We start from the raw sequence: 24,930 nt of genomic DNA on the forward strand, positions 1-24,930 counted from the left end.
TATGAATGAAAGCTAGATAGAGCTTTGGGTCATGTCTGCCTTTATCGTAGTAGCTCTGTGCTGGTCTTTTCTTTATTTCTTGAAAAGACCAAACCTCAGAAGACTCCTCAGAATCTTGACTTGAATGCTTTGCTGCCTGCTTTGCTGCTATACTTTTAACGCTTTGCTAGTCTGTATGTCAGATGAGAAAATACATTTTCTGAAAAGTCTACTTAAGTTGAACATCTTTCCTCTTCAATCTTGTAATTTTCTATTGACAGTGAATAATGCCTCTTTGAATGAATGTTTAGAAAATATGACTACCAAAGGGTAAACTGCTTTTTTCACTCCAAATTTGTAAAACAATTTTGATGTTGAGAAGAGATTCTAAATAATGTGTTATAGGGACAGTCTATAATAGCTAACTCAATATAGCTAATTAATTAATTAATAGCTAATTAATAGCTAACTCAAATTCAAAAAAATTTTAATGAATTCTTCAATTTTACATCTTGACTTACTTTAGGTCTTGTAGAGATAAGGTTGATATGATTCTTGTTTAATTATCAAATCAAGATTTTCTCAACTGAGAAAAGTAACTTACTACCTAAATGCTATTAATGTGTGATAATAAGAATTTTAAAATATATTGTGTCCTTTGTACGCAACAAACATTTCAATGTGGATTTTCTGTCATATTTTTAAGTATTACAGTGGGTGAATCCTGGCACCTTTTGTCATATATTTATTTTAATATGCTATGAGGATAATTTCCTTTCTTAATATGCTATGAATATAATTTTCCTGTATTTAACAGGTCATACTATAGAAATATTTTTATAACCTCTTATTTATGTCTTTCAAACACAATATTCAGTTCTTTAATATTTTTATAATTCTCTACAACTCTTTTGAAATTTTAGTAAAAATACATATTCAAGTTGATATTTAGATCCTAGACATAAATAATTTAAAAAGCTCAATCTTTTAACAGAACTAACAAATACCTTGGTGTGTATAGATATATTTCCTAATTGCAGTGCTTCCTCTTTTCATTTTAAAGGTCAGTTCTATTATTCCTGACAATTTTATTTTAATTTGGCAGGCTAAAAAAAAGGGAGCAGAACACTTTCAAACATACAGAAGTTATATTTTAATATCTACCCCAAACCAGTGCATTTCTCAACACAGAGTTTGCCAGGAAAGGGTTGCTAGATGGTATTAAAAATACCAGTTTCAAGGGAGACAAAAGAGTAACCTTCAAACTTTTTCTGACTTTGTCTCTTATCAGTCATGCAAGTGTCAGAGTCATAATGTGAATACTCAAGAAGGCTTTGAATTGTCAATAGAGGAAGCTGCTTCTTTGAGGTTATATTCGCTGGAACAGAAGAGATAACACTATTATCAGAGTTTTTATAGTGTAGCCAATTTCTTATTCCATGTACTGAAATGCAGTTTTTAATACAGTTTAGATATTAGTATAATGATAAATATGTCAGACTTTTAAACTAAATTCTGAATGTTTCTGTCAGTCCTGATACAGTATGAAATTCCACTCTGGTCTCTTTCAGAGACTTTTATGAATATTTTCTGGGCAAAAAAAGTAATTTTCAAACACATTTCTAACCTCCTTTTTAGGAAATTGACATTAAATATGCGTTTCTTTCTGGGATGCATGTTGAATTGTCAGCCAGTTGGAACTTCAAAGTTTAGCACTGAAATGTAAACGTATAGAATAAAAGCTAGCACACTCTATAATGTACAAATACCATTACAAGCTATTTATGATCACCGTAGTACGAATTTTTATGCTTTTTTTGGTAAGGCATTCAAGCCCTGTGTTTTAACTGCTGACTGTGAATTGGTTTGAACTGCTGTTCATGGGCTTGTTACTTTTATTTCTTACATATTGTAATTCTTTTCTATGGGTTAGCTAATGCACAAAATCTCAATGCATGCAAACGTATTGTGCAAATTTTTCATGATAATACAATTGCACTAAACTTTTACATGTGTCCCACTTCAAATTTGTTAATATTTACACTGAAATTAATCAAAGGCTTAATCACTGCTAGTGGACTGTAGAAAGCTATAAAGGATTTCTTTTCATCTGCATTGACTTGTAGGTAATTGTTAGCCATATGTCAATTAACTCAATTATTCAAGATCATTTCTGTAAGAATTATGTTTTATCTCCACTACCAGATTTAGATAGTCTTATGAATCATTACTGCATTTAGATATTCTGAAGTAATACTTGTGTTTTACTTGAATGGAATTCTCATCCCTGATCTTCCAATGTACAGGTTAGCAAATAAAGATTGACAAGTGTGTCAGGGCTTAAGGTTTCACCAGCAATCTCAAATATTTCACATGTATGAAAATAGCCCTTAATATCTAATATGTCATCATGACAATTAAAATCCATTAATCATCAAATATGCTAAGTGTCTGGAGAATTCTACGTGGGCAAAATTGTGGCTCTGCTGAAAGCTAGACCTTTTTTTGTTAGTATCACCAAAAATAGTCCATATTTCGTGATTGGTGGAACTAATTATTAGTGAATGTAGATCTTCATTTGGTGTTAACAGTATCCCATCTCTTATAAAGTTGGCTGTGTTTCCCTGTTAGTATCACTCAAGATGCTGATAACAAACACATTGTTTTTGACAACAAGACTCCAAATGAATTCATACGATAGCCTTTAGATCAACTTTGGATGTTGTGCTAAGAACTCTGCCAGCGGAAAACTTCTGTGTCAAGAGTATTACTGGTTTTAGCAAGCTACACAGCTGATAATATATATTTTATAATACATGAAAGTATAGTATTCATCTTACAGAACGAGGACTAAATTTTGTCTCCTTTCCACTTTGTTGTACTTATCTCTTCTCCTGCCAATCTACCTCTCTTCAGGAAAGCAAAAATGGTTGCAGCAGTGGTTAAGTTCATTCTTTCTCAATTTTCCTTTTGCTGATAGAGTAATTCATTGAACTAAAAAAATGAAAATAGAAAAGAAGTTAAAATCCAATACCTAAATCCCTATTATTTTCAAATATATACTTTCATATTTCTCTGCATACCTTAGCAGGTTGAATCCTAGTAGTTTTTGTAGTTCTACAAGATCCAAAACATAAAAAGGAAGTAAAGAAACAATTGAAACAGATGAAAATGCAGAAGCAAGACTGATGAAAAATATTTTACTTATTACCCAGCTTTTCTTCCTATTATTTAGCTTGTATAAGATAATGTACAATCGTCTTTGAGAAAGTGTTCGAAGACTGTCATGTACTGGAGAGTAATTTAGAATGGTAATGGTTTGGTTCAGTTCAGCTTTTCTGCTGTAGAAGGTAATTTTTTTTCTAAGTGTATGCTAAAGACTCTCTTCAAAGTTCCAGATACATAGGGAAGTAAAGGATTTTAATCCAAAATGCTCCAACAAAAGCACAGGTTTACTGGTAATGTTTTTACTTACAATATCACAGACTAACTTTTAAAAATAAAATTATTATGTCTTTAAGATATTTAAACCATTGGCATCCATATTTGAAGTTGTTCTTAGCTTTTTGTTAACCAGCTTAGCTTACCTGTTTTGAAGGACGTAGTAAATAAAAATCAAGGAACTTGTGTCATGAATCTTGAATAACTATTAAGATGAGACTGAAATATACTGAAATATCTGGAATACCTCCCCCCAGAAGCATAACATCATTCTTTTTCAGTGATTCTAATCAGCATTTTCTGAAAGTGGGATGTGGAGTTTGATGTCATAGATTAAAGAATGGCACTAGAAGTATTTTATAGCAAATATTGCAAAATAAGTCATATGTCGTAAAACATGGGGAAAAAATAGCTTTCTTCATTCTTGGTTGTAGATTGTCTTGTTAAATATGATTGCTTGGCTCTCTAATGTGTGACGTTTTTACGTTTAACATAAAAAGAAAAAGCTTGTATCAATACTGATATTAAGTCAAACACCGATATTAAATCAGTGATGTTGTACAAAACTGGTCACATCTATTCAACAATTATCTGAAGCTGGCACAGAGCAGGCCAAAAGAATAGGAATTTATTTCTGATCATTAATCTGTGACTATGAGAATAGAGTTAAACCTGAAGTCACCTGAAAATTTGCTATAAAGTATTTATGTCTTATGGTTACTGTCTATATATTTATATTTTTTAATTTTCACAGTTGTTTGTGGATTTCAAAGACACTTTTCTACTAGCTTGTAACACACGTTTTGATTGCGCATTCTTTATCCCTAGTTCAAGAAATATATAACTGAGTGGAGGGAGTGGATATGAGGGTGAAAAAAATTTACCTGATAGCTAAAGTGAAACATTTCTTAGAATAGTTAATGATATAAAGCTATAAAACCTTTCACACATGCATGTGCAAAGGTATGTCTGTGCATGTATATTTATGTATGCTTATATACGGATATGTTTTACAATATTTTTGTGGCTTTATGGCCATTATTGGCTCTCTATACGTTACTTTTGCATCTTAAATTGTAACATTTTGGGAGGGGGTTCAGCGTGCCTTTATTTCAATCCTTTAGTCATTATTAATCTTTATAGTGTTGCTGCTGACATATTACTTCTTCGTTACTGTAATTCTTGTCCAGAATAACTTTGTGTATTTAGTTTTTCCTTGGTTCTTTTTACACACTCCAACAACTTACTGCTTAATGCTGATTCTGAACTTCTAGATATTTTGAAAATATGGAAACAGTCAACATTCAGATATATGCAACTGTTTGCCACATATATGAAGATATTATTGAAAGAAAATAAAAAACATTACTGAAGTACATTTTTTTAATAAAGAATGAGTGTTACACCTGAGAGCTATGAGGTCTAAAGCTTTTTGGTTTACTAGTATTATTTTTTTTCTCATGTTCTGGAAAGCTGATAAGAGTCTAAAAGTTCAGGGTTCTGTCAGCTTAGTTTCAGGGCTGTGTTTTTTTGGTGGGATTGGGGTTTTTGGGTTTTTTGTTTATGTGGAAACAACACAAGGAATGTGTTAGCCATAAGCAGCACAGTATGTAGTTACTCTTGGGTAAAACAATGATGGGCCTCTTTCAGATCTTTCTTTAACAAAGACTTATAAAAAAAAGGCAACAAATTCCAGTCAGCTTGTTTTCTTAGGAAGTGGGATGTATATAACCACTTCTTGTTTTTGATGGGCCTGGGCTTCCTTGAAAACTAATAAAAGCTAAAGGGAACTTGTATAGGAGGGGAAGAAAGTTCTTGAAAGTGTCCTGTGTTCACAAAAAGCTTTTGTGCTAGCAATTACATTTCATAGGAATAAGTTTTCCTTATGATACACTTAATAAAATATAAATAAAATCTTTAATTCTTAAAGATACCACATCATCTTTGGAAGCAGTTTGAAGAACATATGCAATGCATCAGAGATATGTAGTGAGTACTTCATTTATATTGAATTGACTTTCAAGCTAAGAATGGAATATTGTTTAATTTACACTGAAAGGCAATGGAAAATGTGAGCTTTTAAAAGGGATGAGGAGATTTAAAATACCACAGCTGTATGTTGCCAAGTAGAGTACTGAGTCCAGGTAAAGCTTGTTACAAGAGTTTAAGTATTGCATTATACTTCTCTAAGTTACATTGTATGGAATGGACACGGCACACATGTAATGGATTAAGAACTTGCTCACTACTTAAAAGGTTTTTAACAGAGAGAGATCAATAAGAAAGATTTTTGGGAGACCAGTGTTTCCTGGTAATCTAGACGCTAATGTTCTATGTCATCAAAAGATTTTCAAATGAAATAAGAAAGGTAATGTTGGTACTGAAGGACTGGGAATGTGGTTAATGTGATGTTGTTTTTTAAAGAAGGTGTGGGGGTGCTTGCAAGGCCCACACTGAACAAAATGCTCTAGGTAACAGCTGTTAAGATAGGAAGGAATATGTGTGTGAATGGAGTACCAAAACTAAGTGAGAAGGTATTTGCCCTAACGCTTTGTTAAAGAAGGTAGCAACCATCAGATGGAATAAACAGTAACCAGGGAATTACAAAGAGACTTTTGAAATAAAAGAAGGGGCCGGTTTGAAAGTAAGTGTAAAGGGAGAATGAGAATTTGTACCAATGGGGAAGGACCTTGGAGGGGGAACAGAGCAGCAGTAGCAACTCGCTTTCTCACTGCTGGAAGTGGCAATATGACGCTGTCTGGGCCTGACAGAGCAGCCTCTCCCCTCAGATGCTGGGCATAGCCTGTGTCTAGCTAGCAGACTGAGAGTATAGGATGCAATAAACAGGGACTCGCACCTTGGGCGTGTGGCATGCTTTTAGTGGTGTGTGCATTAGTGGATTGTAGGGAGCTTCACGGATATACATAAAGTGAGACCACGGTGGGGGAGATGTATATGAGTAGAGGAAACTGTGCTTCTGGAATCTCTGATTTGGATAAAACTCTGTGAACTGACCAGTTTTTTTCATCAAGGCTCTTGAGATCTTGGGAACTGAAAACTAGTAAGCGTGATTTCTGTATTGGGCAAATAGATACATGATTACATATGACACATCGGGGAGAGTAGCATGGCAATAGAAGGAAGTCTTGCCTTGTGTATCTATTCAAGTTCCTTGAAGGCATCCACAGGAATGAGAGAGCTACTGCTGACAGTCCACTTGAACTGATGGAAGTTTTGTCATCAAATAGGTTTGAAGAATTTACAGACTGAGGTCTAATAAGTTCTTCTCATGAATGAATAAGGAACCGATAGGTGTAAATTATCACTTTTCAAGGTGAAAGGAAATCAGTGCTGTCTCACAGGGGTTTACGTTATGACCTTTGCTATTTACTGTTCATCCCTTTCCAAGAGCTTGACAGTTTGCTGTTGGCGTTAAGTTTTTTGGAAGGATAAAGAGAAGGGCCAGCTGTGCAGAAGTATAAGTGGAGTTCCGTGTAGAACAACTGTGGAAAAGTGTTATCTGCCATTTTATTGCTCTGTTGGAATTAACTGTAAAGTGATGTGAATGAAAAAGCAGATCATACATTTTCCCTATAAAAGTAAAATGCCTGTAAAATGATTGGCTCTCAGCAGACTATTTCTATTCAGACGTAAGGTCTTTTGTTTAGAATAGCATAATCAAAACAATGTCTAAATACTCAGTGGACAAAAGAGCAAACAATGTTTAGAATTATTAGGAGATAAAAACACTTTCAGTGCTATAAATTCTGTGTTTCATGTAAAAAAAAAGCTGGAAAAAGCTCAGGAGATCACACAGGCTGAGCTAAAGTATGGAAGTGCTTCTGTAGAAGGAATGGTAACAGGCTGATTTGAGTGAGGTGCATTAAATAATGACTGACATGGAGAGAAGCATGAAGGGAATAATTTTCAATCTATTCAAATTAAATTTGAAGGTCACATTTTCAAATAAAATGTTTCTACATGTTACATAGCTGTGGAACTCTTTGCTGCAAGTTATTGCACATATTAAAAGTTTACAGCTTTCAAAAAGCTACTGTACAACTTTATAGCTATTAAAACGCCTTCAAGATGGTAGTTTCAAGGTAGTCTGCCTAAAAGCCAGGAGATTGTCTTGGGAGGCAGTGTCTCAGGGAGGGATTTAAAGGGAGCATTCTAGATCATAACCTCAACATAAACATTAAACTGTAGTGTTATTAATAGCATCTATCTTTGAGTATGTGAAAAGAAGACTATCAAGTGCAAAGTTATTCTTCCTTTGTTCACAGCATTTAGAAAAACAATAGAATAAAATTTGACTGCAAATTATTCAAGTGTGTGTGCTCCAAGAGATGTGAAAATACTGGAAGTATTGTCTCAAGAATAAAGATTTTCCGTAGTTGGTCATTAAAAAGAAACTAGTGGATTTTTAACGTTACATTGCAAGTAAATTGAAGTCTTCTGTGCGGTCATGGTAGAGCTGTCTTTGTGTCACACTGGAATACCCTCATCATTCACATGGTGTATAAAGTAGTTCATGTCCTTTGAAGTTGGCCAGATATAAAGAGGAAGGGAAAATGAGATGTGGACTGGTAGGGAGCAAGACATAGTCCTGCTAATACATGCAGTCACAATGCATGCCCGCTGCCCAGATTAGCTTTTGAGAGAATATGGATCACTGGAGACAGATGCTTAAAAACAGAAAAGATGCTCACTAGTAGGGGACTTTTAAACTGCTTAGGCAAAAGATAAAAATGTACTTCCTATTGTTGAAAATAACTTACATTTTGAAGTACTTTATCAAGGCAGATGCTGCATTCCCTATTACTTGAAGGACTTTTAGGACATGTAAAAGATGCTTAGATTGAATTGGGAGAAACCTACTTCCTACTAGAAGTTGAGAGGTAATAGAGGTAGTACTTAGAGGACTATGATTGTCTGTTGTCATCTTCATGTATGATCAAATCTTCTTCCCTTCATAATCTTTGAGAAGAGTGAGCACATATATACATGGCGTAGAGTAGCTTCTGGCCATCACAGTTCCTTCTTGAGCTAGACATTGCAGTCAGTGCTTCACCTGTTAGTTGCCTTTTGGAGTAAGCAAGGAGTAGTTGCCTCATGCCAGGAGGAAAAAAAAAAAAAAAAAGTGGTCTGATAGGGGGCAGAGAAAAGAACTCACCCCAGAGAAACTTCAAATGCTAAATAGGGGATACTAGGCTGGATGTGGAGCATTACTGTGAGAATGTCATGAAGTGTCCCCTACATGTTTTTTCTTGTTCAAGCGCTCAGTGTTTGCCATATTTTGGTTCACTAAATAATTCACTCTCCAGGTCAGTTTAGAAGGAACTTGAGGGAGAGGCATTTCTAACCTCCAAAAACATGTGGATGACAGTTTACCTGCTGAATCTCTTGCCTGAGGTTATTCGCAGAACCTTTTATTTTATATTGAAAGCTTGTTTTTTTTCTTGTGGCAGCCAGTTTAGTCTTCTGCAACTAAATGTTATATAAAAATAAATACAATAGATTGAAATTCTTTAATATAGAGTAAATGGTTTTACTTTATAGTTTGTTCTATGCAATTATGTGGCTTATTGTATACTGTATATCTTTCTAAATATTGATGTTCTGAAATTCTATCACCAATAAACCATCAGAATGAAATATTGGTGCTGTTGAAATCAATAGCAAAATGCTTATTGACTTCTTTTGAATCAGCATTTCACCCAAATTATTTTAGGTACAGAGAAGAAACCTCGGTACTCTTCTACGAATATCATGGGACTGGAAATCTGCTTAGGTCAAAGTCACTGTGAGGTTTTGTAACTAGAGCTTCATACTGTGTATGAACTAAAGACATAGGTGCGTGGTGAAAACTTTTTTCTTTTCCCCTCCTCCCCCCAATAAAAGATACTTTGAGAAATCACCTGTTGTGTTAAAAGAATTGCCTGATTAGTCTATAAGAACTGAAAGGAATCTTGAAAGTCCAGAGAGGTGAAAGAGGGCAAAATTCATTACGAAGCTAACAGCTGCTCCTGCAACACTGGGAACAACCCTTTATATTAAAGTAGTGGGATGTGTGGAGAACGTCTTCAGATTACATGTTCATGTTGTTAAATTAAAGACAAACCTGCCTGTATGTGAATGTGTTTTGAAAACTGACAAAACCACTGAGGTTTCTTGGAATTGTTGACTGGAGTTTTGTTGTAATTCTTTTAGAGAAAACAAGAAAGACCATACTAGAACTTGCTTGTCTCAGTCAGCAGTAAATTAGTGAATTAATTAAGTTCAGGGAAATACAGCAGGTTGAGGCAGTGTTCTGTCTGTCAGACCCTGATTCAGGTTAAGCTAGTGAATAAGTTTCCCTCCAGCACACATCTAAAATGCAAACTTGGAGTTTTTGCTTAGTTTCAGTGGGCTGCAAGTACTCTGAAGGTATTAAGAAAATATATGTGTTGAAAAGTCTTAAATTTTAATCAGATTTTACATGCTGTCTTGAAATTCTGTGGTGACAAAAGTATCAATGAAAAATATTTTTAAAATGCAGTGTATTTACGTAAAATGTCTTAAGTTTATGTACAATGGGACTAAAGGAACTCAATGAGTAAGCAAACAATTCTTTGCCGTCACATATGGAAGGCTGTGTTTTGCATCCTTACTTTATGCTAACTTTGTAAGCCCAGAAATCCACGCTCTTTTCTGCCACTTTGCTAGAGAACCATGTCTTAGTTTCACCATATATGTAATAGGTGTTCCTATACTAGATGTTTTTATTTGTTATTAATTTTCAGTTAGCCGCTATGGGCACCACAATAAGGTACAAAAGTTTCTGGCTTGGAATGAAGATTTGGGAAAAAATACACTTTTAACAGAAAAATTAAACTATAGTAGTTCAACTGTAACATAGATATTTTAAGTCTAGAAGTTTGGATCTTTCCGAATGCCAAGAAAAGAGGAAAATAATATTTAATGATGTCAAAGTTGATGAAATTTTTGAATGTTCTCAAAGCATTCAGTCATCTGGTACTGTGATGCATTTAAGTTTCTGAATGCTAAATTTGTAACTGCTTAAGCCACCTGAAAAATGACATGATGGTTCATAACTAGAACATTTTTAAAAATCTACTTGAACACAGGACTGTCTAACAGTGCTTCCAGATCTTTGATCAGTTTGTCAGGCTGTTCTTGTGCGTTAATTTTAATTTGAACAATTCTTTTATGTTAATTTACTAGAGAACATACGGTCCTTAACTTGTTCAGTTTTTCCCCTTCATCTAGAATCTGCAACTATTACTCTTTTTTTGCCTTGGTGGTTATTTTTGTCTTAAGATGTAAAATTTTTCTTCCTTGTGCATGAAAACTATTGACCTATTCTTGCAGTTCCTCATATGATCAAGTAACCCATACACTATATGCATACTTACAATTGCTGAGAAAATTGCTGTCTCTTAAAGCCTCCCAGGCTTTCCTTTTCCACCTATGTTACAGCATTTCACAGGTAAGATAATAGTACTAACTTTGTTTTGCAACTTCCTAGACAGCAGATCACTCTGATGTTTTTATATCTGCAACTTTTATTGGCAACTTTGCAACAGACTATTCAATGTAATGCCATGGATCAATGTAGTATGTAGGAATCCCATGTTGACCATTGCTAAGTGTCACCAAATGAAATGCCCCTACTGAGGTACAAAGGACGCTTTAATTCTTGTATAATGTTTTTTGGTTGTTTTTTTTTTATGGTCCTGAGACTTGCTACAACATCTTTGGCCGCCTCAGGTTTTTTCATTCTTACTGTTCAATTAATATTTCTCATTTTATGTTTCATAAATTCTTTTCAGAACCACCTTCAACATAAAGCACTAAATACAAAGCACCAAAAGAACATTCTGTAATTTGTAAATTCTTTTCACTTACTGCTGGTCTTGGGAGGATGTCAGTTTTCTCCAGATATCTAGGCTGCACAGACTGCCATTCAGCCTGAGGACATCCATAGAAACATTTTTCAGACCTGGAACTTTTCTGTTCTTGCTTTAATTGGGAGAACAGTTTTGTATGTGCTTTATTTTAGATTTCATTTATGTTTATATTTCACTGTGATATTCTTTCACCTGCTTAATCAGTATCATGTAGTGTGATTCTTCTTTGTATGGTTTCTTATAGAGTTATTTCCTTTCTAATCCATCTCTCTCTCCCCCCCCCCCCCCCGTAATAGTTTGCAGTTTAACCCATAAGAGCCCTTAAAATCTTAAACATCTCACTGGATTTACTCACCTTGTTGCCATCTTCTTCATGGTATATCAGCTTTTCAGAAATTCATCTGAGCAATTTAACTTCTGCATTTTTGTTTTTTTTTTTATTCAGCCTTGTCCTGTATTTTTTGCCTATTCACAGTGCCCTTCTCAGACAAGATGTTGATCTTTCTCTTTCCCTTTTCTTCTTAGTATGTTCTCATCTACCTCTTTCAGGCATCATAGTGCTTTCACATTGAACATATGAATGCTATTACATAAAATTTGGTATTGATGTCAGTATTGTGCCTTTTTCTGGGTAAATTAATTATTCTAAAAAGTAAACCATCTAAGGTTTTTGCTTTTCAACAACTTTCCCCAAATTAATAATTCTTATTTGCAAACTGCCCTCATTTCTGCAAAGCTGTGATCTACTAAAGGAAAGTTATTTCTTCTCTGTTCCTTACCACAAAGAAAGGAAAATAATTTATCATGAGGTATTGCATCTGTTCTTTCAGATATCTACTTTGTATTTCAGTCCACTTGGTTAATGAAATTCATTATATGGCCTTTACCTTTGACCTAAAAGCTTATTTGTCCACAGTGGCCTGGTTTTGTTTGGGTTGGGTTGGGGGCGGGGTGGAGGGGGGGGGGGTGTGTTTGTTTCTTTTTTGGTTTGGGGGGTTTTTTTCAAAACACTAAATGTGTCATGAAAGTACAACTTTGTTATTTTATTAATTTAGGCACAATAATTGAGCTTTGAACAGCTGTGACTTCTGATATTTGTAGAATGTGACTTAGCTTATTCTCTCCTTTCTGAGCTGAACACATACTGCAATTTCACAATTCAGTACTTGTAATATTCTTTTAACTTCCTTGCATGCTGTAGTACAAGTGTGAAAGTCTCACATGAGCAAGCACTTACTACATCTTAAGAAAATTTTTCATCTGGCCTCAAATAATTCCCAGGTTTCTTTGTCCCAAATACATGGGCATTCAATGTTCTGTTGATTTTTCCTCTTCTAGGTATTAATTTTTATGACTTTTTTAGTAAAACTAGCATTTTAAATATTTCTGTATAAGCTTGAATGCAACAGTCATTCTGAAGGTCTATAAGACTTGTGTTGTTTTTTGCAGTCCTGGAACTTTTCAGTTCTTGACTATTTGGGTGCGTTTTTTGGAGATAACTGATGGAAGGAACTTGAAATGCAACTTGTCTTACAGCAGTATTTGATTTGTATTCATTGCAGGCTGGAATACTTGTTAAGGATAGCACAGCAAATAGGTCTGAGGTTTTGTGTCATAACATAAAATTTTTAGCTACTGGCTTTTATGTTATATTAAGTTAATGCCTGCCATCCTAAACAGAACTTTATAAAATACATCATCACAAATTTGATAGTTGCTGAAGTACAAGATGTTTAATGGCATAGCACATCCATTGAAAAAAATGTTGTCACTCATATTCTAATAATTAGAAAGTATCTGCCAGTGCATTAAACAATGAATTTAAATAAGTGACTCCCACAGCTTCCTTCATAAATCATGGATTCAAAGCATTTGTTATTGTGAAATAAATTCCTATTTTTCAAGTGTATGTACTTTCAAATTTTATATTCTAAACATGGAGCGATTCCTTTGTTCTCAATTTGTCCTCCTAAAGGCTTCATTTTGTTCAGTTTCTCTGCCATGTCAGCAGTACTTCTTCCAATGTGCTAACTAGACCTAATATACCATGCAAAAATTTGCTTTGGGCAACACAGAACAATTTTTTTTAATAACTCAGCTGTACAATTCTGAAAAATACAGGCTTATTCTAGAATATTGATATGAAGGTTAAAAGCAGTATTGGGAAGAAGATAACCTCTTTTCCTCTGAGAAAATTCAGGTGTAGGTTTGAGTTTTCCATCATAATGGAAGTTACTAAGTTAGCTTGTAGGGGAATGAAGAGAAGAAAAGAGAGATTAAATTAAAAAAAAAAAAGGTTGTGGAAAAAAAAGCATTAAAGAAGGAGTATAAACAAGTTTCCCTCAAGTAATGCGTGCCAGCCTGAATTCTATTTTCTTAAAAATTTGATGAGATGTTCTCTTTATCCTAAGAGTAATGTTAATATGTAATGCTGTGCAGTGATAGTATGTAATGAACTTAAAATGTCAGTATTTAGAACTTTAGATCATTGAAATGATATCTTATCATAACACCATTAAATGATATGTTACACCTAAATCTAAACAGTATAATAAAACTCTTGCTGTAGTGAAAATATACTTCCCTCTTTTTACTGACTTAAATGTTGATATTTTATGTACTTACATAGTTTGGTACATAAAATTGTTTTTAATAAAGAATATTCATTTTTAAGGTTTTATTCTGGTTCACTGTCACGTAATGACAAAATCCCAGAGCATATAAAATCCTGGGACATGCATGTATATATGTGACTGTATGTGCTATATGACATGTACTAAAAAATTGGTTATAAAACTGAGTTGATAAAACTTCAGAGTATTTGAAAGTTATCTTTTTCACACAAATATCATTTTCTTTTTGTTACTATTAAAAAACCAAAAACATCCTGAAATACAAATAGCTGAAAGCAAATACATTATTAAAAATATGACTTGTCCCTTAATGGCAGCTTTAGCTTCATTGCCTTGTGTTCCTGTTTTGTCAATTAGCTGTCAATCTTCCTCTCAAGAATAATCCAGTGTTTACTAAAAAGTGTAATTAGAAAGGGGATCAGAGACCCACAGTTGTACTCAAGAAATAAACTTTTTAATTCATGAATCTGTTAGTTTATACAGTGTTCACTCAGATACCTCTTTCTAAAGTAAGTGTTAAGGTTTATAAATTGATGTACAGGCTGTGCTTCAGATGGTACTAAAAATTACTTTGGCAAGAAAGACTACCATGGTTTTCCTCTCTGGCATGTATCTAACTACTCAATCATATAGACTAATTTTTCATGGTCAATTTTGCATGACTGGTCATGCCTGCCTAGTATGTCCCACCTTCCTAGTTAATTAGCATTTTAAAAGCAGCGTTTCAAAGATACAAATATTTCCCTTATACTGGACAAGTTTCTGTGCTATTGCAAATCCAAAAAATGACTTAACCTACTATGGCACTTGCAGTTAGCAGTCATCTGTGAAACCTGTAGTTGAAATAAGTAAATATATATCTCTGAACTCTGTGTGGCTGAATTAGGGGCAGCATCCAATTTGCTTGGAGTAGGTAACTACATCAAACACACTATTATTCTCACATTCTTCTATTTTTGTTAATTGGATTGTGGCTTTGGGGTAATTTGGGATTTACACCTCGCCTTGCTTCTGCTACAAAGTAAACTTTTTTGTTTGTGTTTTTCACAGCTGTTTGAATTCAGCAAAGCCTATTTTGGAGTTAGTGTCATAGTAAAGCCTCTTTTTCTTCCGGCACTAGCATTCAGGTCAAACTACCTTTTTTGCTTCACAGCTTGGATACCAATTGAAAGAACACTTTGAAATTTCAAAAGATAAAATATCATGGGTCCTGACTAAGAAATTAAAAACATCTCTGAGTTCATAAATATTACCCAAAGGTATAGGTTATTATGGTGAAGGCTATATTCAAAATGGCTGTAATTTCTTTGTCAAAAGAAAATGTTGCTACAGACCCAGAAAAAAAAATGGGAAACTTAAAGGTATAGGTATTTTCTGGATATCTACAATCATATGACACTTTACTAGCCTTAGACTCTAAACCATAATTTAAATAACAGCAACAAAACGAGCTCGGCTGGATGGCTATTTCAGCTCTTCCATCTCTATAATCTATAAGGAAATCTTTCTTTGAGTCTTCTGTATGGTAGCTGCCTTTCCTGTGTTATGCCATGACCAGTCAGTACACCAATGGTGTGAAGATTATCACACTTGCACACTATCTTGGACAAAAGGATTCAGGAGATGGGGTAGGGAAGAAGAGTTCCCACCCTACTACTTGCCGAGGGGAAAAGTAAAGTTATTTAACCATGGTCTTATCTGTTTGTCTGGACTTGTGTCATCAGTGCTGCCTAATCCCTATATCAAAAGTAGTTATAGGTATATGGCAGCTTCTAGGTGAATATTTTACCTTTGACTATTATTTTTTTAAAAAAGAAAAAAGAAAACTAAATGACCAATGAGAGATATCCCATATTGTGCTTAGCATCAGAATGAGGTCAAAAAGTGCAGGGATATTTTAGAGGTCAGAAAATAGTTCTTATTAACAATGTGTTTGTGTTTTTAGGGGAATGCTGTTCATGAAAAGCATCTCAAAATCTCTTTTGTTTCCTAATTAGAAGTATCGTAGTTTGGCTTCCATGTGTTAAGCAAGCAGTCCGTACTCCAAAACAACTATTAACAGCTGAACTTTAATTGCAGCTTTTCTTTCATTAGAATCACTGTTTTGGTTGTCTGGCTGTAATGAAATGTGTAGGAATGTCAGTTTTCTCTGAGATTTTTTTGCCCTCTTTCTTAAGTTGATTAAAAATTTGTCACGTTGTTAATCAAAGCATCACGTTGCAAAAATTTCCTTTCCTTAGGCAGTTAGGCTAAGCTGTGTCATATAAACTTTCCAAAACTATCAGAATGCTGTTTCAGAGATCCTGGAAATCTACCTTCATCTCTGCTAAAGTCTCTCACATGGATACTGTGTGTCATAATGCCCATTAAGAAGGAAGACATTCATTGCATGCAATCTATTAGGTAACTTGGGAATTAAGTGCTATAAGGGTGGCAATGTTTTATTCCTAATGAGAGGTTAAGTTCTGGGTTTTTTCTGAAACCCACAAAGTAATGATTCATCAAAGGATTGCTGTATCTTCTGCCTTCTTATTATTTAGTAATTAATAAATGTGGGAGGAGTTCCTCAGAATAAATTCTTATTCAGCCAGTTGTATCAAAGCCTCTGTATAGCTGAGCAGTGTTCACAGTTTCTGGATTTGTGAGATCACCTCTACTAACTAATTCCTTTGATAGCACTTCTAGATACCCTAAATAATGCAGCATAGCTATAAAAACTGTCTAGGGATAACCAAAGCAGCAGCATAAACCAGGATTTATATATTATACTATTTTAAATTATACCAGCTACCTTTCCAGCCAGCTAGTCTGCAAAAGTAGGCAGCATTTCTCCACTTTTGCTCTAGGGCTGGGAACCCAGATCATATTCTGTGCTCAGGGCCAGATGGACTTTATGGAAGGCAGCCAGCACAGCCTGTTTCAGCCAGCCAGTCCTGTGAAAACTGGCTGCTGTCTCTGCACTCTCTTTTGGTTTGGGGCAACAGTGAACACAGCAGTGACCTCATGGAAATGTAACTCATATTCATTGAATTAATATATGAGTGAATCAAGGGGTCTGTATGAGATTGTTGTGTGTATCTGTATTATATAAATTTTTTAAAAATTCAACATTAAATATTTCTTAAATAGGGTAAAATTTATCCGTAGCTATTAAACTCTCCCATCAAAAGTGGCTGGTATGTTTTATGGTCGTGTTTTGTAAGTGGGAGTCTGTACACCTGCACTAACTGTTACACCATGGATGCTGAGACAGGTGTGAATACAAGAAGTTTTATTTGGGGGGTCCAATGTTAATTTTCTAGATTATCCTACTACTTTTTACAGTGAAGCGCTTGAGGGTAAGCTGAACAAAATCACTCAAAGTACATAGTCACCACCTCTAGTAATTCTGTCTATTCCTCACCATTTTGTATGTGCTGGTTTGTGCACCTTAGCTGTTTTCTTAGTCCTGGTCTTGTTGGGCTGTAACTGAGCTGGACTGGATTTCATATAGAGACATTGCTTAGAGCGATTGCTTACTAGGAATACAATAAATGAAATTTTCACCAGAGTGGCATTCTGTTGGCTTATATTTGAGGTGGAGATGTTCACAGAGCTAATAACTGTCTAAAAGAAAGTGTTTGTTTCAAGTGGGTTAGCGCTAAACTAAAATGTTCCTGTTTCATTGTTAAATAAAATGAAGATCCTTGAAAAAATTGCTGGCCCAAATAGCTGGCTGCACATTTCTTACTATAGCCATATATGATTTTCATTTTACCAGAAATACAAATTCATTAATTCAGGATTTCTGCTAGCAGTAAATGAGTTTAGATTTGTGTTTAATACTACATTAAATTTTGAAGCAGTTAAGCATAATTTGCAGATATTCCCTTTTATAACTGGGTATCTACAATAAAAGAATATCTACAATAAAAGAAATTGCCCTATTAAACACTTGCACATTATCCTAACTGTTGGAAATTAATATGTGATTAGAATAGTCAGAGATTTCTGAGCTGTTTAGTATATGAACTGGTGTCGAGACACTTTCTATTTCTTTAGTTTTTGAGAATGTATAAATATAAAGTACTCAGTTTCAGTGTTGTTTTAAGTTCTTTAAAATGAACTCATACCCAGATTACATCCCCCATCTAAGAAAGGTTTAAAATTATTTTGGCAAATCGTGTCCATACGCTAACAGATGTTCTAAGTTGGTAGCCGTTCTCACACAGGCGTACCACTTAGGCCCAAACCAGCATCATCTCATGTTTTTCACATCAGTGGTCATGATAAGGGCTTTTGAGGGCTGGCTGCTACAGGGGAAACAGGCTACTGTCATGTACTATCCCCAGCAGATAATAGTATCTTCTGTGATGGAAAGAAAACAGGGAATTACATTAGGTTTCTATTTTCAGATTTTCACAGACCCGCCTAGGCTAATAACTTCATATGATTCCCCTATTGGGTTCTTAAGCAAGTTGAAACTCTGCTCTGCTTGTATGAACTGAACAGATACTACTATGTAGTAATCAAATAAGCATATTTGGAGAGCATTGCTTCAAGTGAAGCTATGTGAAACTATGCTGTTCTTTAGAAAACGTAATATTTAAACAGGTGTAAAAGAGTCAAGAGTCTGAAAGCTAGGTTTTTTTGAGCTGCATAATTTTGAACTTAATCTTGCTGGGCGGGGTGCTGCTTTTGAAGTGTTACATAGTTAACAGGGAAAAAATCTTGCCTGGAGAAATATGCATATGATCATGAAAACACACAATAAAACGTTAAATTAATATACCTTGGTGTTTGGTCTCGAAGTGTTTGCTTTGCTGAATGAACTATTTGTTCTCCATAACATGTTTAACCTTTTTCTGAATTCACACTTACAAGGTGAAGTGTATGATTTATATTGTGAGAGGATGTTTTAGAACTTTAGCTTTTTAAACACTTAAATACTGATCAAACTCATGCTACTCCTGGACATTAATTTGAAAACATGTAAAACTCTGATGTGATAAAGAATGTTGTGGGGTTCTTTTTTCCCCTCTAAATTAAGAGAAAAGAACAAATTCCTGTAGCTAATATATGTTCTTGGCAAAATTGATGGACTTTAATTGAAATAGGCCATTCTGAAGGCTTAATCATAATTAAGTAATCCATGGCCTTCCATGTTCCTCTCTCTGATGAATTTCACTCTGAATGTTAATGTAGTAAAGGAAGACAAATTAATAGTGTTTATCCTATTGGTGTGGAATTTGTAACTCTCTCTCTTTGTGGGGGCAGTTAACTAGTGGATTGCTTCATCTCTTTCCACATATATTAGCTTGAATTTGGCCTGTTGTCTCCTCCAGGGAGTAGTCTCCATCTAGAGGTTTCATCAACATGCAATTCAAATTCAGCTTATCATTAAGAAGGATAATTATTATCAAAATTGTCTGCTTTTAATTGGTTTCCAATACACTTTATTAGATGTCATGTCTTGTAAACTCAGTCAAGTTATTTCTTAGTTATCCAAAATGATAATAGTTCATGAAGTAGCTTTGTATGGTATGCCATTACTAAACCAAACTCAGTTTAAGCCGGTCCCTCCACCCCAGCATCTGTCATTCACATACTCATAAAAAATAAACATAATGATGTTTATTTTAGGAAAGAGTACTGGTGCACTTGAACTCATGTTTCAATTTTGATCTTGGGTACTACACAAGTTAATTGTATTGCCTTAAGAATTAACATATAACTCACAGAGGCCTTATTTCCAATTACTTTGTTTCTGTTTTATTTACATTGCATTAACAGAAAGGAAGGAAAGAGCACAGCTTACACTTAATTATTTTACTGAACCATGACAACTATCACTCTTGAAGGGAAATCACAAGCATATGCTGTATTTAGGGAAATTTAAAAATATATTACATTGTTGTTATCCTTGACTATCCTAGTGAGGGATTATATATATGTGCCATCTGCAGTTCAATAACACTAAATATTTAATGAGTTTACGAATAGTAGATAAATATTTAACACAGCTTTGTAGAAATTAGCATGCATTGAACAAATGTTTGTCACTGCCAAAGAAAATGGCCTGATATGGAGACATGATTATTTCAGTTAGCAATTCAAATTGCTTCTGTGGAATCAGACCTGAGATAGGAGAATGTTAAAGTTGGAAAAGGACCCGTTGTTCAAAGTGTCAGTCACTCATGCTTTGGTTCCCCTACTAGTCCTCCCAGCATGGCATTTGATGTTGCATCCATTATGTGGCTGCGGTAATTGAGTGGCTGTACAGCTCTTCCGCTCAAACCATGGTTGCATCTCTTCTGACAGACTTTAGCTTTGCATATTACATGGTACTCCCTCTTGATGCCTCTAAAATGAAAGGGAAATATTGAGTTTACTAATGAATTTATTTAAAGCATTTGCCTAGAGCATTTGCAGCCAGATAGACTTCACAGAGCTTCCAAATATTAAATGGATTCAGTGTCAAAAAGTAGAAAAGAGAGCAAAACCAGAAATCTTACTTCTCAGTCCCTGAATAGTTTGTAGCCTCAAATAAAATTTTCATGAGAATATGCACCTTGCATGTAGGTCATTCAGCAATTGTCTTATAGAGGGAAAGAAGAAGTATGAAAATAAAGAACCTCACATGTGACCAGATGCTTTATTTTGGTTCCATGGATATAATTTAAACAACTTTACCCAATTAAAAACTGCTGTGGAACCACAAAGAAAGTATGGAGAAAACTAGTTGTGAACTGTTGAAAAGCTGATTTGTCAAATTCCTTAAAAAAATATTGTGTTTAAATGTATTCTATTTTAGGTAAGTATGAGCCACAGATGGCCATGAATTTCAAAATTTGATGAGTCAATGGCCATTGCAGTGTACAAAACTGGTGTGTGGGGTACATTTGCATAAATATGTATCCATACATATATAATCTATGCTTTGAGTGGCCTCACAGTGTCATCATATGCCTGTAGGGAAAGACACAAGGACAAATGCCACACAGTTCTCACTATTCTCTCTTCAAGAAAAGCTGTTTGCCATCATTTTTGCATTAAATACTGGTCGTCTGTCTTCTGAAAACTTCTACTCTGATTATTGTCTGTTGTTTAGAACGTAGGTCTGAAAGTTCATTGCAGAAAAAACACGCCCTGTAATTCCTTCGTGAATTGGTTATGATCCATTTCTCATTAGAAATGGGGTGAAGTACTGTTGTAAACTCAGATGATTCACATTATATTGTTGAATGCAAATTATTTTGGTTATCCTTCATCACTGGAACAGTCTCTCACTTTCTTCACTTCTTCACTACCATCGCTTTGACTGGCCCACAGCTATGGAGGAGATACACCATGCTGCCATTTTGAGTATTTGGAGAACAATGTCTTGGGATAGCAATTTGAGGAGCTTATTGATCACACACAGATTTATTACTAAGTAACTTTAAAGAATAATCTACCTAAGGACATTTGTAATAAAGCAAAGAAGTTTGGGGTTTTTTTAAGACAATACCAGACAGTAAACATCTGCCTTATTTAACATTTTAACTAACTGGCTTTCTACTAGGGCACTCTCTCTCTAAGTTAACCTGAAATCTCTTGCCCTCTCAAATAAAGATGAAGCTTTTTTTTTTTCCATTTAAGGTGGTTACTCACTTTGCTTTTATCCATTTCTGTCCCCTCTCTGGGGACAGAGCAGTAGTGAGTAATTGTCTCTTACTAGCTTTTTAATATACACATAATGTTTCCAGAACTAATCAAAGAACTTCCATTTCCTTGCAAGCAAGACTATGCCTTTAGAAACTCACATTTAAAGAAATACAGTTACAACATTAATCCCTGTGAGACGTGTAGCCAGAAATTCATATTCATCATCTAGTTTTCAAATTACAGTCTCTGATTCAGGTCGTCTAGGCAGGTTTTGTTTGTTTCAGGTTTCGTATTGTTTGGTTTTGGTTGGTTCAAGTTGCAGCATTTGCAAGTAAACTGTATCTAGTCCATGGTTTTTTCTTTATACTGAGTATCAGGTGATATCTAGGACTCTACCTATCACCTAATTAATAGTGATCATGAGAATATCTGTTTTCATGATTTTGTCTTCTTAAGGATTTAACCTTTTGAGAGACTGATCCGGTGATGCGTTTTGTACCTTCAAAGCTTCTCAAACAGCTCCTGGAAAAGCCTCAAATGAAAAAATCCTGAGACAAATATACATATTTTACATGATGCAATAAAACTAACTACTTTGGGAATTTAACGAACAGGCACACAGACTTCCGACTGAGAATGTCTTTCCAATAGCCGTATCCTTGTTATATCGTTGTGATACCAACCCTGCTAGTAGATCAGGTCAAATCACCATAACACTACTGTAACAGATAAAAACTTGCCTTCTCAGATAGACAAGACTTAAGTTTTTTTTTAATCAGAATTATTTATTTGATCAGAATATGATTAAAAAAACATTAGCAATCTAATTAGTTTTTATAGCTTTTAGTCTTTTCTTTATGTTGTTTCAACTTTGCATGTTTTGACAGTGCATCAACCAGAATTTAACCAGTATGGATGAAGGCATTCTTTTGTATGCTGAAGCATCAGAGTATTTCAAATCTGAATTGTTCTGAATCTTGACAAGGACGGTATTTAGGCAGAATTATTCAGAGGAAAATGAATTAAAGCAAACCGTATGGGTTAAAAAATTAACAAACTAACAAAACCCTGAATCCATAAGAAGGGCAAAAAGTTTCCTTTTTCTTTACCTTAATAGGAGTGAGCATTTTTCTTTCTATTTAATTGGGATGAAAATTGTATCTATGCCTAAGAAGAATACATGTAATAGTTTGAGAATAATAGTTTGAGAACGTGGATATAGTTAATTTCACATAGAGTAGTATGACAAGCTATACTTGATGTTTGTAATTGATGTAGTAGAGGAAGAGAGAGAATCTCCCTCATTTTGTGCATGTTTGCAGTCCTTCAAATTTTTGCTTCCTTTTTAGCTAATTAACAATAAATAGTAAGAACTTCTGAATAACATGCTATATGTTCTCAATAATAAATGTACAAAATAAGCCCATTAATAATAATTATTTGGGGGAAAAAAAAGTAGACTATGTTCGGTTTGCATTTAGTATTAACATCTGTGATTGCATTTACTACAATTCCATATAAACAAGACATTTTATGAATTAGGATTTTTTATGGATACAATTGTACCTTCTTGGAGATGGAATAGACTTTGTATGAAGAAACTTCACTCAATCTGAGTAAAACTAAGGTAGAATGATTTTTTAAAGGCAAGGTTCAGTTTTCACTTTTGTAAAAACCGTGCTGAGGCATGTCCTTGATTTCATCGCCTCCCTTCTCAAAAATTGTATCTCCTGAGCAAATAAATGCATGTTCTTTATTCTACGCTAGCAGCAGCGTGAAAAAAAGAGTCTAGCATAATGCATTCATGTATGAAACATTACATTCACTGTATATATCCACTTTGCCTAAATATGCTATTTTTAACACTCCTTTTTACTAAACATATATACATAAACTGTGCTGTTAACTTGTAGCTGTTGCTGTCTGTATTTTTCTGCAAAACAGGTTTATTTTGATTCTCACAGATCCAATTGTGCCATTTTCAATGGATTTCTTTGTTTTAAAGAGGATTGTTTTTCGATTTTATTTTACAGAGTTACATACATGGAAGCAGTCAGGCTCAGTTTGTTGCAGAATCACATATTATTCTTCTGCTGAGTATCCTTCAAACTGGTGATGAATAGAAAAAAAGCAAGGTGAGGCGCAGTGTGCTGTTAAATAAAATTGCTCTGACAGCGAATATCGTTGAACTTTTGAGCAGGTATTGTATTTTGGCTTACTTATTATATGTTTAAATAAATATTCGATGTTGTTACTATTTACTGCCAAGCTGGCATTGCTTTTCACTAATATGTACCTTGTTATCTCCTTTGTTACTCTTATGCCTGGTTACTAATCTTAATGTTTTTCCTTTCAGTAGCAGAAACTAATTTTCTTCTCTTTTTCACTCTTTATTATAAAAGTTAAAAATTCGATGTTAAAAATTATTTTATTTCTTTTAACTGACAAGGAGAACATACTGAAATTTACTAATCATGAAGATGATTTGTCCTCCAGTAGTCTTTGCGTTTGTTTTTTTTTTCCCCCCACCTAATCTAAACAGTTTACTACTACTTCTTGAAACAAATAACCCAATCCCATTTGTTCTGATGTTGTCTCCTCACAGAAAGACTCTGAGATCTACTTTTACTCTTTCATTCTTACTGAGTCAGAGCAAGTTAAATTTTTTTTTTTTTTTTTTTGTGACTATGTCTTAATAATCCGTAAGAAAAACTCATATAGTATCTGGTTTCTTTAAACCCTGCTTCTAATCAGCTTTGTTCATTGAGTGAAAACTCTAGTCACCATTAACCACAATTAAAATACAGTTGTTCATTGAGTGAAAACTCTAGTCACCATTAACCACAATTAAAATACAGTTGTTCCATCACAAATACGTTCCTCTAAGGAGAACAAGAGGAAGAAACTAACATTTCCCAATTTGAAGTAATAGCCAGATCTCAGAGTTTGATGATTGTAGCTGCTCTCATGTTCACTCCCTGAAGTTACGTTGGCTTAGATCCTGCCCTTCCTCTGGCTTCCCTGTCTACCTTCATCTTTGGCATTTGCTATCTGAAGAGAACATCATCATTACATCTTTTTGCTTCATTACATTCATTTACCTGGCATCAATTTTGCTACCCTTGAAACCTTATTTGCTCAGTAAATAGCCATTACAAATTTAATTTCAAAGTTATGATCATATTTTGTATGATGTACAAAATGCAGTAAATGCAGAGTAAATGCAATATTTGCAATTGAACGGGAATACAATTGAATGTGTCCAGTTCTGGGTCCCCCAGTACAGGAAAGATGCAGACTTACTTGAGCAAGTCCAGCAAAGGGCCACAAAGATGATT

At 34.4% G+C, this 24,930-nt stretch overlaps 1 protein-coding gene across 1 annotated transcript in view; it reads left to right on the top strand.

Moving 5' to 3' along the window:
* The window catches only part of TUSC3 (tumor suppressor candidate 3), a 146,153-nt gene that overhangs the window by 96,681 nt on the left and 24,542 nt on the right, over positions 1–24,930 (top strand). The window contains exon 7 of the mRNA XM_075150562.1: positions 23,626–23,689. Coding sequence (XP_075006663.1) covers positions 23,626–23,689 — 64 coding nt within the window. The remainder of the gene's footprint in view (positions 1–23,625; positions 23,690–24,930) is intronic.

This window comes from Calonectris borealis, chromosome 4, assembly GCF_964195595.1.
Source record: "Calonectris borealis chromosome 4, bCalBor7.hap1.2, whole genome shotgun sequence".
Classification (NCBI taxonomy): domain Eukaryota; kingdom Metazoa; phylum Chordata; class Aves; order Procellariiformes; family Procellariidae; genus Calonectris; species Calonectris borealis.